We start from the raw sequence: 12608 nt of genomic DNA on the forward strand, positions 1-12608 counted from the left end.
TGTGATTCGCTGTATGATAGGCGAATGTTGCCTCTTTTGCAGCTATTTCATACTCGTTGTCTTGTGGATTGATGTTTTTGAAAAAAGTTGAAATTTTGGAACAACCAGCAAGGCCCAATAAACTATTTTTATGTTTCTTTGAATTTAAATGATCGTTAACATCACATTGGCCCCCATGAGCTACAGAAAATTCAGAACCACATTGCTCACATTTTACTCTGTCATCCTGTATACATAACTTTTTTAAGAAAGGATACTTGCTCTGAAGGTTGTCATTAAATCTGCAGACTCTTTTAGGCATGATGTGGCTACTAAATTACTAAAACGTCACTCAAGTTTTCAAAGAAAACACTAAATTAGTTTTGAGCACTTCAAACTCACATTATAGTGTAAACAATACATCAACAACACAAGGGATTTATACTGTCATAAATAGGATTGAAACGAAATAACCACTATTCACGTGAAACTAGCGACAGAATATGGGCTAATGGCGGCTGTTTGTTTACTTTCTTCTTCAATCGGAATCGACTCGCGTTTTTCCGTAATTTCTCGACAGAAATAGGGCGTTTCCGTAATAGGTCGGTTTATTTCGGGACCACGCTGAACCGATCGAGTGTTGTGTAGTCATGAACCTCAAGACTAAACTACAACTAGGCCTAGCTCAATTGTTTTAAACATTCGGCTCCTCTGACGTGACCGGGACAAGCAGGCAACCGGGCGGGACACCGGGACAAGCTTGCAAAACCGGTACTGTCCCGGCCAAACCGGGACGTATGGCAAGTCTAAGCATACACCACACTGTGGATACATGCATTCTGTTGTACATTTCTTTGAATTTCATTTGAGAGTAAATAAAATGGCATATGTCAACAATTAGTAACAGAATAATAAGTATTATAAAAGCCGATCTAGTTGGCCCTTGGCAATTTTTAGAATTACTTGAAGGCTAACTGCATCGTCTCTTGGTATTCAAAGTGTTAAACAGTGACTAACAATTTAAATTCAAAATTATTTAATACGGGAGTGAGAAGTGTGATTTTGTACCTCTACAAGAAGCCAAAGCCATATTGTGCAATGACACCGTGTCAATGTGTCATAAGTGAAGGCCCCTCCTTTCTAGTTAAAATGTTGCTCCTTCGTAATAAGACTATTTTTGGATTGTTAAGGATTTTTTATTGAACTAATTTTTATTGAAATATAAATTGGTAAAATAAAGTGATTGGTTGAAATTCATTGAATGAATTATTAATTCTTCTGGTTTCTTCAGTTAAAATTATCATATAAACTTCATGTACTTTAATTGAAATCTTTAATGAAAGTGAACTATTAAATTAATAATATTATTTAATGAACCCCTTTTCCTTGCTACAAGTGATATAACTTTGCGGAGATGTTGAGCAAAAATGAAAGATTATGAATTAACAAGAAGAATCACTAACTATTTTTTGTTAACTACTCACTAATTTATAGTTATGAGTAAATTAATTTTGTTTCAGCAAATATTGTTCCTGCACTAAAGAAAAATTACAACATTTAAAATTTTTTACAATTGGTTTACTTATTAAAAAAGTGAAAGTTAAATTCGTAGATTTGATCGTTTATCCAGCTTCAGCTCCTGTGGTTTACAGATGTTGAAAGCTTTGTCTGTATCAGCAATAAAAGTCACCAGTCTAGTACGGCTGATTATTAAAAAATTAATTTTGATTTTTCAAAATCACTGACTACTGAGCGTGAGAACTTTTGATTTTGTACCACAGTAATAAACAGGCAGGCCGTAGATAAGTGGTATATAATAAAGATCAGATCGCTCAGCTGTATTTGAAAAAATTGCAATATTAACACATTTTTAATGGTTCAGGTACAACTAAATAATTGAATATTATACACAAATAAAATATGTATTTATTAAAATTATTGTAACTGTTGTTACAAGATCTATGAGATCTAAAAAAAGTAATGCTTCAATGCCTACTAATTAAATACAAAATGTGTAAAATACTAAGTACTTATAAATCCTCAACATCATTCTTCTTCATAATTAAGTACCTCTTATATCTACAATACTCATGTACAGTATAAAGACATTTACATATATTTTCTGTTCTGAAACTTACAGAATATTAAATAAACAAGATAAAACTATATTACACTTTTGTACATATTAACATCAAATAATTTGTATTTATAGCACTAGCTTTAAAAGAAGCTAATATAATTAGAATTCTATAACTTATATAGAAACTATAATAATAATATGATGTTTTATTTGTTCAAAATGTAATAAATACATTATAATATCTACAAATCATTTTATTTCAAAAGACTACCCATACGTATTTATATTATTCTAAGAAATACTTATGAATCAGAGTATTTTGTTTGGATTAATATGTTAAATGATTCTACATTTTTTGAGGTTTTTAAAACCATTTCAAATTAAAACATGCTAACCTTACGATATTCACTGTATGGCAAACTGTGAATTTTTAATTTTACAGATTCAATTAATGGTTAAATCTGTTATTAAAACGTCTTGTTAAACAATGAAAATTTTTACAATGTTCTTGATTGCAATGTTATTTTGTAAAAGACTGACTAGATAACAATTTCTATTCATTACCAACATTTTTATGAAAATATTGTCAGTTTTATTAAATAAATATAATTTATATGCAGGCTAGAAGTAGAATATCAGTTTTGGTTGGAATAGGCAGTGCTTTTGAAGTACTGTGCTTGTTCAAACATGATTCCAGGGAAGTTTCAACGACCCTGACAGGTACAGCTGGCTGGAGCACTTCTCTTAGACTAGATCACGGTTAGAAAATTTAGTTCTTGAGGTTCAGCTGTGAAAATTACCAGCAAGCATAAGTTATAATGTAAAACAACTTATATAAAACAAACAACATACAAGGGCTATACAGAAAGTAAGGAACGTTTTAGAATTTTGTTGTTAAAAAACCAAGTAAATGAAAAACATTTTATTATATACCTGTGAAAGAGGGACTAAAACTCTTCCATATACAAATTCAGGCACTAATAATAGCAGTGAACAAGCTTTGAAATTCCTGTCTCATAGAAATCTGCCATCCGTGATCTCTGCCACTCAGTGATGTGTATCTCCTCACCGTTTTCAGTCTTCATTTTCGGAAACAAGTGAAAATCACTTGGAGCAAGATCAGGATTGTGCGGGAGGAGATGAGGAAAAACTTCCCAGTTGAAAGAGTTCAAGAATTCTTTCGTATGGTTTGCAGTGTGAGGTCGGGCATTGTCATGCAAAATTTTGAATTACAATTTTCCTTGGTGCTTGTTTTGGACAGCTCTTCTAAGATTTTGCAATGTTTGGCATTACCGCTCAGAGTTTATTGTTGCACCACGCTCGAAAAAATTAATAAGAATCGGTTATTGTGAAACGGCGGTTTTCACGAATATTTTCGTCAACTTAGGTGACCCCATTTTTAAACTGTAAGCACCATTTCCTGACAGAACTTTGTCATTACGTTGTTCCCGTACACTTCACACAGTTCCCAATAAATTTCTATTCATTATAGGTTTTTTGCCAACCAAAAACTAATCACAGACTGCACTTCACAATTGTGGCGGGATTTTAGATTGCAGCACACATTTCCAATTTGAATATTAAAAAAAAAACAGGCAACGCTGAGATGTTCCCATTGTCCCAGCTGGACGCTGACTGATGTGCCAAACACGAGCACACCGATATATATACGCGATTGATGCGTACCTGGAAGCATCAGGTGAAAACGTTCCTTACTTTCTGAACAGCCCTTGTATGTAAGGTTTTCCTATTGTTCAATCATATTTCACATAGCTTTGAAGGTCACAAAAATGTACAATTATTAAATGAAAAGTGTTTATTTTGTATTAGCTGTTTAATACGAGACAGATGCATAAATTCCACAATAAAGATGCTAATTTTCCTTGTATATATATATATATGTATATATTCGCTTATGGTTACATTCTTCATGGACAGTTTACGGATATATCTGCAAAACCTCACCAGTTTATTTTTTATGTAAAACTGTATTTATCAGAGGTAATTTACCAAAATATAAATACAATTTTTTAAACATAAAATTAATTGTTATATTTTTAAGGGAAATTTGTTTGGGCGCATTGGCTACACTGCAGTTGGATATATTTGATACGAGTACTAACTTGTATTTAATGGAAACAAAAAATTATTATCGATTATATCAGCATTCCTTTTTTGCTATAAAACAGTCAGAAAAGTTATTTGGTGCAAGTTTACTATCACATACTAAGTTTTATATGAAATGTGGTAGAAAAACGTGTTTCTATAAAATAATTTTGTCCCAAACCTAAGAAACAACATATTTGCCAATTTTTAACCGTCTCTAAATGGTTAAATCTATTAAAACTCCAAAACATAATTTTTAGATACCGTACCGTATTTTATTTGAGATACAGTCAGTTTGTAAAATTAAGTACAAAATAAGGACTTCACAGCCATTTGAGTAAATTCTGTAAGAAATATAAATTTTTTAGTTTATACTTAAGACTAAATGTCAAGTGTCATAGGCTCTATCGGTTTGTTTGTTTGTAGCAAAAGAACAAAAAATTAAAATAGACCTAGAATATTACTATTTTAAATCTGTTTATGTTACAATATTTTTTCAAATAAGAAAAAGTAATTTTCATTTGCCTTTTTATTTGAGTATTTTATGAGAAATCAAATATATGAGAAGTAATTTGAATTTTTTTCTGTATTTTATATAATTCAGTGTATCCAGTACCACTTTGCTTGCTTTAATGGTATTATGAGGTACATAAAAGCACACATGTCATGATTTACCATACAAATCTGAAGGTGGCAGTGGTGTAAGTTATAGGCTATTTTTAATAAGCTGCTTGAACTAGGACAGGACCTTTACATAATCAACAAGAAACTGGTCATACAGCAGAACTGGCATTTGTAAATGTTTTGACAGAAAATGAAAAACAATTTTACTATACAGAGCACGATGTTTTACACAATTTATTCAGTCTAAACCTGTAAATCCGATAGTTAAGATGTAGTAGTATCCAGGATTATAATTATTTAGATGTCCTTACCTCTCGTCAGCAGAGTCTGGCATGTTGATGTAGGGACTCTGCTTTGGCCGTCCGAGGTTGTGGTAGTTGGGGTTTGAGAAGCTTAGAACATGAGCTACGTTCACGTAATTGTTGCCTGAAAACACCAGATACTGTCAGTCCTTGTGTCAGATTTTAGTCAAACCAATGGCAACGGAGATTATATTGTTGCCAATTATTCTCTGATTCCTTGAACAAAAGATTCACCCTAACAGATTTTAGTCAAACCAATGGCAACGGAGTTTATATTGTTGCCAATTATTCTCTGATTCCTTGAACAAAAGATTCACCCTAACAGATTTTAATCAAACCAATGGCAATGGAGATTATATAGTTGCCAATTATTCTCTGATTCCTTGAACAAAAGATTCACCCTAACAGATTTTAATCAAACCAATGGCAACGGAGATTATATAGTTGCCAATTATTCTCTTATTTTCATGTACAGCAGGTTCACACTTAACAGATTTTAACCAAAACCAATGGCAACGGTGATTACATAGTTGCCAATTATTCTTGTTAGTTGTTTTCATGAAATACTCAAAATACAGAAAATGTGTTATTATTATTTTTCAAGTGATCTACAATTGTTGAAGTGTATGTAATAACAGTTTGCTGAAATAATTAACAAAATAGTGAACTTCTAAATTTTGAGAAAATGTTTTGTAAAAGATTTTAACATATAATACCAATGACTGAAAGTCATGTGTTATCATTGAATATATTTCCTGAATCTAATTTAACTAACAATGCTTGCTAATATTTTAGACATATAACAATCCAGTAACCAAGAATCAGCAATTTGTACACGTAATTAAGGCATTAATTTATATAATACATTTCTACTATTTAACCCTTTGTACACTGTAAAGAAATAAATTATTATCTCTGTAAAACTTAATAAAATTATTTAAATTTATCAAAGTTGGTGTGAAAACTAATGAATAAATGTATAATTTTGAATATTATTATCATTATTGATAGCATGTAGATATGCACAGTAACTGAAATAAACCAATCCTCCCGAAGGATGCCGACTCTGTGAAGATGCTTCCTCAGGTGACCATATCCCGTAATCAGACCCATAACCCAAGAAGACTATGTAGTTAGTGAGAGAAGGTCAGACGCCACCCTAGGGGAAGGCGAATGTAGTACCATTCTGCTCATTCTCATACCCGGATACAACCTCCACCTTCTCTCATGTTCAGCGCAAACCCATTTCGAGACAACCCCAAAGGATTCACACCTTGAAATACCGCAGAACGGTTGAGGGCCCGTCATAATTGACACTGAGCCCCAGTTGGCCAGGGTATCAGCTCTTTCATTCCCAGGGATCCCCTCATGACCAGAACGCAACAAACAGTCACATTGTTGATTCTGGCAAGGGAAGAAACGACTTGATAGCAATCTCAGACAAGTTTGGAATTGAACACACAAGAGTCCAAAGTCTTCAGTGCTGCCTGGCTATCTGTGAAAATATTTATTGTCTTACTCCTATACTGCAGACAAAGATTCTTACGAGCACACTCCATAATGGCTGCAACCTCCACCTGAAAAACTGTGGGATAAGGACCCATAGGGACCACCACCTCCCTGTATGGTCTCACCCCCACAATTCTTTTTGTTTTAGAGCCGTCTGAGTTCAATATTTATGAAATACTACTACAAGATAATATTTCACCATGGTTGCGTAGTGAAATAAAAATAATAATCAAATATAACTTCGTAAACTAAATAAAAAACTAATGAAGTCACATTTCAAAAGTAGATAACCTCACACAACAGTCAGTAATAGTGAAGCATCAGTTAACAAACAAAGTGTACAAACAAAGATCTTGACTTGTGACTGACACAATGTTATGATGAGTCACACTGCACATTGCATCACACTAAAATACAAAAGGTCCAATTTCACCCATCCTGACAGACTGTTGCACAAATCACATTAATATGATGTATTCTTTTGACATACTGCAATATATTCCACTTAGAACATTTTGTGTTACATTTAATCAGTGAGATATTCCGCTTACAGTGTAAAAACGATTAAGAGCTACTGAAAAACATTTTCTACAACTGTTTTAAAATCAAATTTATGATTTATTATAATTATGTTTTAATTGTGCAATCAGAGATCAAACCAAATTGTTTCTCTGTGTAGTAAGCAATGCCTGCTATACTCCTAGATACTTGAGAAATATAAGAATAGAACAAAAATAAGAAATAATTCATTCTTCCAGTAGTTTACAATTAAACTAAATATGGCTAGCATAATTATTTATATATTAACAGTCAATAATTGTCTACTTAAAAACTTGTGGTTCGTGCTGTAGCATTCTTCATTTAATTAAATGTGAAACATTATAACTTCTCTTTTCTTCAAAAAAAAAAAAAAAAAAACATATACCTAACACAAAAATTCAAACAAAAGTGAAAATATTAGAAATTATAATGTTATTTAATTGTAATAAAATTAAGAAAATTAATTTTGTACATATTTACAAATACAAAATCATAAATATATCATCAATGTGCATTTAAAGAACTTATCTGACTAACCAATAACCTCAAGCAAGTCGCTTATTTTGACTTTTTCTAAAAGCCACATTTTTAACTTATTTTAAAATAGTTTTGATTTTAGTTTTTTTATAGAATTAGGAACATAATTAAAACCTTTTTGGCCTAGAAATAAAAAAGATTTTTTGAAAATAATTTCGTTGACTTTAGGTCTTATGTAATCACCTTGAGTAGAGGCTCTTGTATAATACTGATATTGCTTAGAACTATGATTACCGCTTCTTTCGTAGAACACTTTAAGTACTTTAAAGAGTTATAGACACCTGTACTAAGAATCTACATAGTGGTTACAATAAAATCACTAAGTTGGTTATAGTATTAGTTATAATTAGAACATCGGCCAGCTACAGGGTTACTGTCCCCAGTTTCTCTTATGTTATAATATACAGAGGGTAGCAAGTAGAGAGACATGCGAGTTAACAGACAACATGCAGCGACAGGATGGTACAACACACACCTCACACTTACAGCCCACAGTTCTTACCTCCGACTCTGATAGTACCTCTCCCGAGATAGAAGGATCTAGAAGGGAAAAAGTGTTTGGATGAAGAGTTCAGAGCAGATAGATACACAGTGCATTCACTAAGCATAGCCTACTAACAAACAAAAAGTTTGTTTTCAAATATAATTTCATGTTTCGGTATGAATAAAATACCTAATACTTTAAATGGTTTGACTTAAAATACAACACAACAACAGCCTAATGTTAAAGTTATTCATCCTTTGATCCCTGATGACATAAAATTTGTGTATTAATTTAATTTTAGTATTGAATTACTTAATATCCTTTCAGAACAATTTACAAAATTCTATTGATTTTATTTAATTATTAACTTAAATATACAAGGACCCTTCAAAAGTAACCGCCATTTGATTATTAAAACAACGCCCACTCAAATAAAAATGTTTTATTATATTGGAATATATTTGAAAGCTTATTTTTCTACATAGTTACCATTATGGTTACTTTTGGAATCATCCTCATATTTATATGTCTACAGAAATATTGATAACAAGATTTATATTTTAAATCTTCAATGTTACCAGAGTTGTACGATATAACAATTGGTCAATTATATAAAATAATATCAGATTATTTTCATAATATGCGTATGAGGTTATAACGATTTTAATGTTTCCCATTTTCAATATTTTCTACTTTAACTTCTCTTCGCAAAGGCATTTTTTTATTGCTATGACAGTGACTGTAATGATTGTGAGCGAATGTTTAAGTGAATTAACGTCAAAATGATTATCAGTCTAAATTATTATTTACAAAGTCCTAGGTGGCGGCAATAGTTTACTAAAGCAAAATTGAGAGCGCAAAACGAGTTGTGGACGAAAAGAATGCAGAGTTAGTGGTGATGTAGAAGAGTTGAGTTACCTGAGGGCTTGGTGATGGGGGGGGAGCCGTCGGAGCTGTCCTCTGACTGAGCGTGAGGGGCAGCAGCTGAAATATACAGGCACACTCAAGACAAGCGGACATTGAGACTGCTTACAGCAGTGGTAGGAAGTCATCATTGAAATGCTTTAAGATAACTTTACAGCATTTCCGTGAAGATGTAAGCAAATAGTTTGAGCATAGAAAGTACAGCAGGGGCTAGCAAAAAACATGTAAAGCATAAATAATGGATGACCATAAAGAAAAGACACAATTTGATATTTTAGAAATGTTGTAGACAGAATGAGAGACTGTCCAGCACAGATATGTTGGTAAATTAATCTTAAAATTATGTAAAACTGTATTAAAGTTGAAATTGGTTCTTGCAGACAGATCAATATTTAAGTTATGCTTCATATTTTAAAACAAATAATAAAATAAATAAACATATGCCAAATCAACCCTATAAAACAAATTTTTTTATCATAATGCACAAATAACATTTGTTTTTTATACTTAAGTTGGTCCATACACTGATTGTTTTTTGTTATCTTAAAATAAAATCTAAAAAAAGCTTTTTCAGTGGGCTAACCTCAAATTTGGTTATTTTATTCACCTTGTTTACAACACCTCATAGTTATGAGACAAATTGGAAATAATATCAGGAAGTGGTCTATCAAAAACAAATGTTACTAATGCTATAAAAGTTAGCAGTACAAATTGCACAACTTTTGCTTTCTTACATTGTTGAATCCTTATTAAATTCTAAGACGTTTAACAATATAAAAATTTATTAAAGGTGTATGTGATGTTTGTTATTTCACTAGCATTTGTGTGAGAGGTTAACAAGTGTTTCATGTATTAATACTCAAATTCACTCTCCGTTTGTTCAGTATCTAACATCTGACACCGTCACAGTTTTAATAACGTTAGGGTTGAAATTTGCTTCAATAAAAGTGAATCATTAACCTTTTACAACGTAAAGGACAAACTAACGATCTATTGTTAATTGGTCCTAAAAAGGTTAATATATCTCAAGTGATGATGTACATACATGTGACATTTAAACTATAGTCAAAGGCAATAAAATAATTTTTGTTTTATTTCTGTTCTTTTGGATGTTATTCTTATTTATATTTATAAAAAATATTAAGCGATAATTTAAACAATTTGATAACAGATTGCATTGTTATATTTGTTAATTTTAATTTAAAATCTTTAATCATTACTAGATAAAAATCAACATTTTTTATTTCCCAAAATGTAGAAACTAGAAAAGAGGAAGTTTTTGTGGCATATTCCAGCTGCAGGACCAAATTGGACCATGTCTGTCATTGAACTAACATGCCAACCACTGTGGCAAATCAGAAACAATTGTATTAGGAAAAGAAAATGTACAAGTCTGTAAATTAGACCAAATTTCAAAAAAAGATTTTCCCAAATAACTAGTAGCAAAATAGGGCAAAATATTTCTATAATGTACAAGGTAGGAGTATGCTACAGCATGTGTATCATAACAGGCTTCGCTGAGGTTGCATGCAAAATTTCAACTCTATAGCTTATTGCATTCTTGAAATATTCAGAGAATAGACAGACAGAAAAGAATGTTTACATTCCTCCAGCAGACAAGAGAGAATCTGTGACAGGTACTGAGTCACAGGTTACAATGAAGCTCAGCAAAATCCCATGGATGAACATAGAGCTCATTGTTGTTTATTTAGAAAAGAGGTTTCATACCAAATTTAATTCAACTTGTTTTGTAGTCTTGAGTTCCTAGAGTAATTAAAAGGAACAGCTGTTTGTTGTTGACAGATGTAAAGAGTAGATAATAAATATAAACTGGTTATGTTACATTTTGTTGAATAAAAGTATTTGTTTCTTGCAGCTAAAAATATCGTTTTTCAACAGTAGCTTGAATTAACCCCTTAACTGCTGAGTAATATGGCAATCCAAGCACCACCAGCGCTACTCTCGTGTTAAGACGTTTTAAGACACGGCTGGTTATTGTTTATTTCGTCCTGCCTACGGAGCATTGACTGCTCTCTGGCGGCTATTTTCAGTACTACGATGACTGAAGCGCTTAAAACTATGGTACTATCAAGAGCACATTTTAGAGCACGGTTAAACAATGAAAACGCCTGGTTGTAGGAAAATGGCAGATGTTACAATAGTATAATATAACGAGTTAATTTTCAATTAAAATTAGGCAAAGAACGTGTTTTTTATTCTAAGGATAAGCAATTATTGAAACAGTACGCAGACATCCACGATTTAACCTTGAATGCTTCGCGCTGGCTGTGCTGCGATTCTCCACCCAGCCGTGATAATGCCTCGATGCTACTGTACATGTTCACACGTCTACAGCTGTTAAGGGGTTAAAAATAACAAAACATGGTGGCAGCAATATTGCTCAAATGTTAAAGAGCTCTATGTTCATTGATAAAAGTGTGTAGCTTCTTTAAATTAATAAATAACAATCTAGATGCCCAATGATGTGCTAGAGGATGAAACTATGAAAGGAAGTTGGAGAACCATGCAAATAAGGTTGCTAATAATGTATTCTAATTCAGTTTCAATCTACTGCCTCCGGAACCGTTTGATTTTCAACTAATGGATGGTCTTAGTGGAAAAATCAGCGATTACAAAATACTGATGTTCTTTTGTACATATTTCATAGCAAAAACAACACATGACAAGAGTAACGTTTTATGCATGAAAATAAAAGATTAGAATCTCACCTTTCCAAGATGAAATTTGGTACATTTGATGTTCAATACAGTTTAAAACTAAAATAAATAATCTTGAGAAGAAACATGTAATGTATCAACCGACAACATTTGATGGTTGCCACTGCACAAACTATTTTCAAATGACAAATTTAGTCGGTTCCACTTGTAGGGCTAAAGAGTTGAGGCCATTTATGCATTTATGTGGCCAAAGAATTTTTATGTGATAATGTACACTTAATTTCCTTTTAATCAGCTGTACATTATGTGCGGCTGAACTGTTTAAATCTGAAAACACCGAACTCGAGATATTTCACATCAAATGAGGCATCATATTGTAAACCTACCTTTATTTCCCAACATTGGTGTCAACTCCATGGCCTCTTCATTGTCCCTGAGAACAGGTTTCATGATGGCGTAGTCCTTGGACGACCAGTTAGTATAGGTGGGCGAGCGCAACATGCTCAGATAGTCTCTCTGGGCGAGGAACTCACTGTTCTCTTCCAGGAACGGATCATTCAGATCCACGTAATGCTGCAAAAGTAATTGTAATTTAAGTGCACATTCTTCCAAAGACAGATTGAGATAAGGAGTGAGTTACACCTTTGGAGACCAACAATTAAAAATAAATAAATAAACTTTTTAAATAAAATATTGTATCTGTGTGTTGTTTGTTACGTATTGTACACAAATATATCAATATCTTCATTAATTTACGCCCAATTAAGAAAGATATAAATAACATCATTCGTCAACAGAGGCTACACGTAGCTCATTCCTTGTTGATGTTGATGGTTGTTTGTGTC

General features: G+C 32.3%; 1 protein-coding gene across 5 annotated transcripts in view; it reads right to left on the reverse strand.

Annotated features, from left to right (window-relative positions):
- Nucleotides 1-1887: 1887 nt before the first annotated feature.
- The window catches only part of LOC124357957 (vascular endothelial growth factor receptor kdr-like), a 76550-nt gene continuing 65829 nt past the window's right edge, over nt 1888-12608 (reverse strand). For 3 of the 5 annotated variants that reach the window (XM_046810121.1, XM_046810120.1, XM_046810124.1), the window contains 4 exons: nt 12150-12336; nt 9080-9145; nt 5101-5215; nt 1888-2846 (listed from right to left, as the gene is read on the reverse strand). In XM_046810121.1, coding sequence (XP_046666077.1) covers nt 2843-2846; nt 5101-5215; nt 9080-9145; nt 12150-12336 — 372 coding nt within the window. In that variant the 3' untranslated portion in view covers nt 1888-2842. Of the gene's footprint in view, nt 2847-5100; nt 5216-8179; nt 8218-9079; nt 9146-12149; nt 12337-12608 lie in introns of all 5 variants that reach the window. The other 2 variants (XR_006922011.1, XM_046810122.1) reach the window with 2 other exon arrangements.

This window comes from Homalodisca vitripennis, chromosome 3, assembly GCF_021130785.1.
Source record: "Homalodisca vitripennis isolate AUS2020 chromosome 3, UT_GWSS_2.1, whole genome shotgun sequence".
Lineage (NCBI taxonomy): Eukaryota > Metazoa > Arthropoda > Insecta > Hemiptera > Cicadellidae > Homalodisca > Homalodisca vitripennis.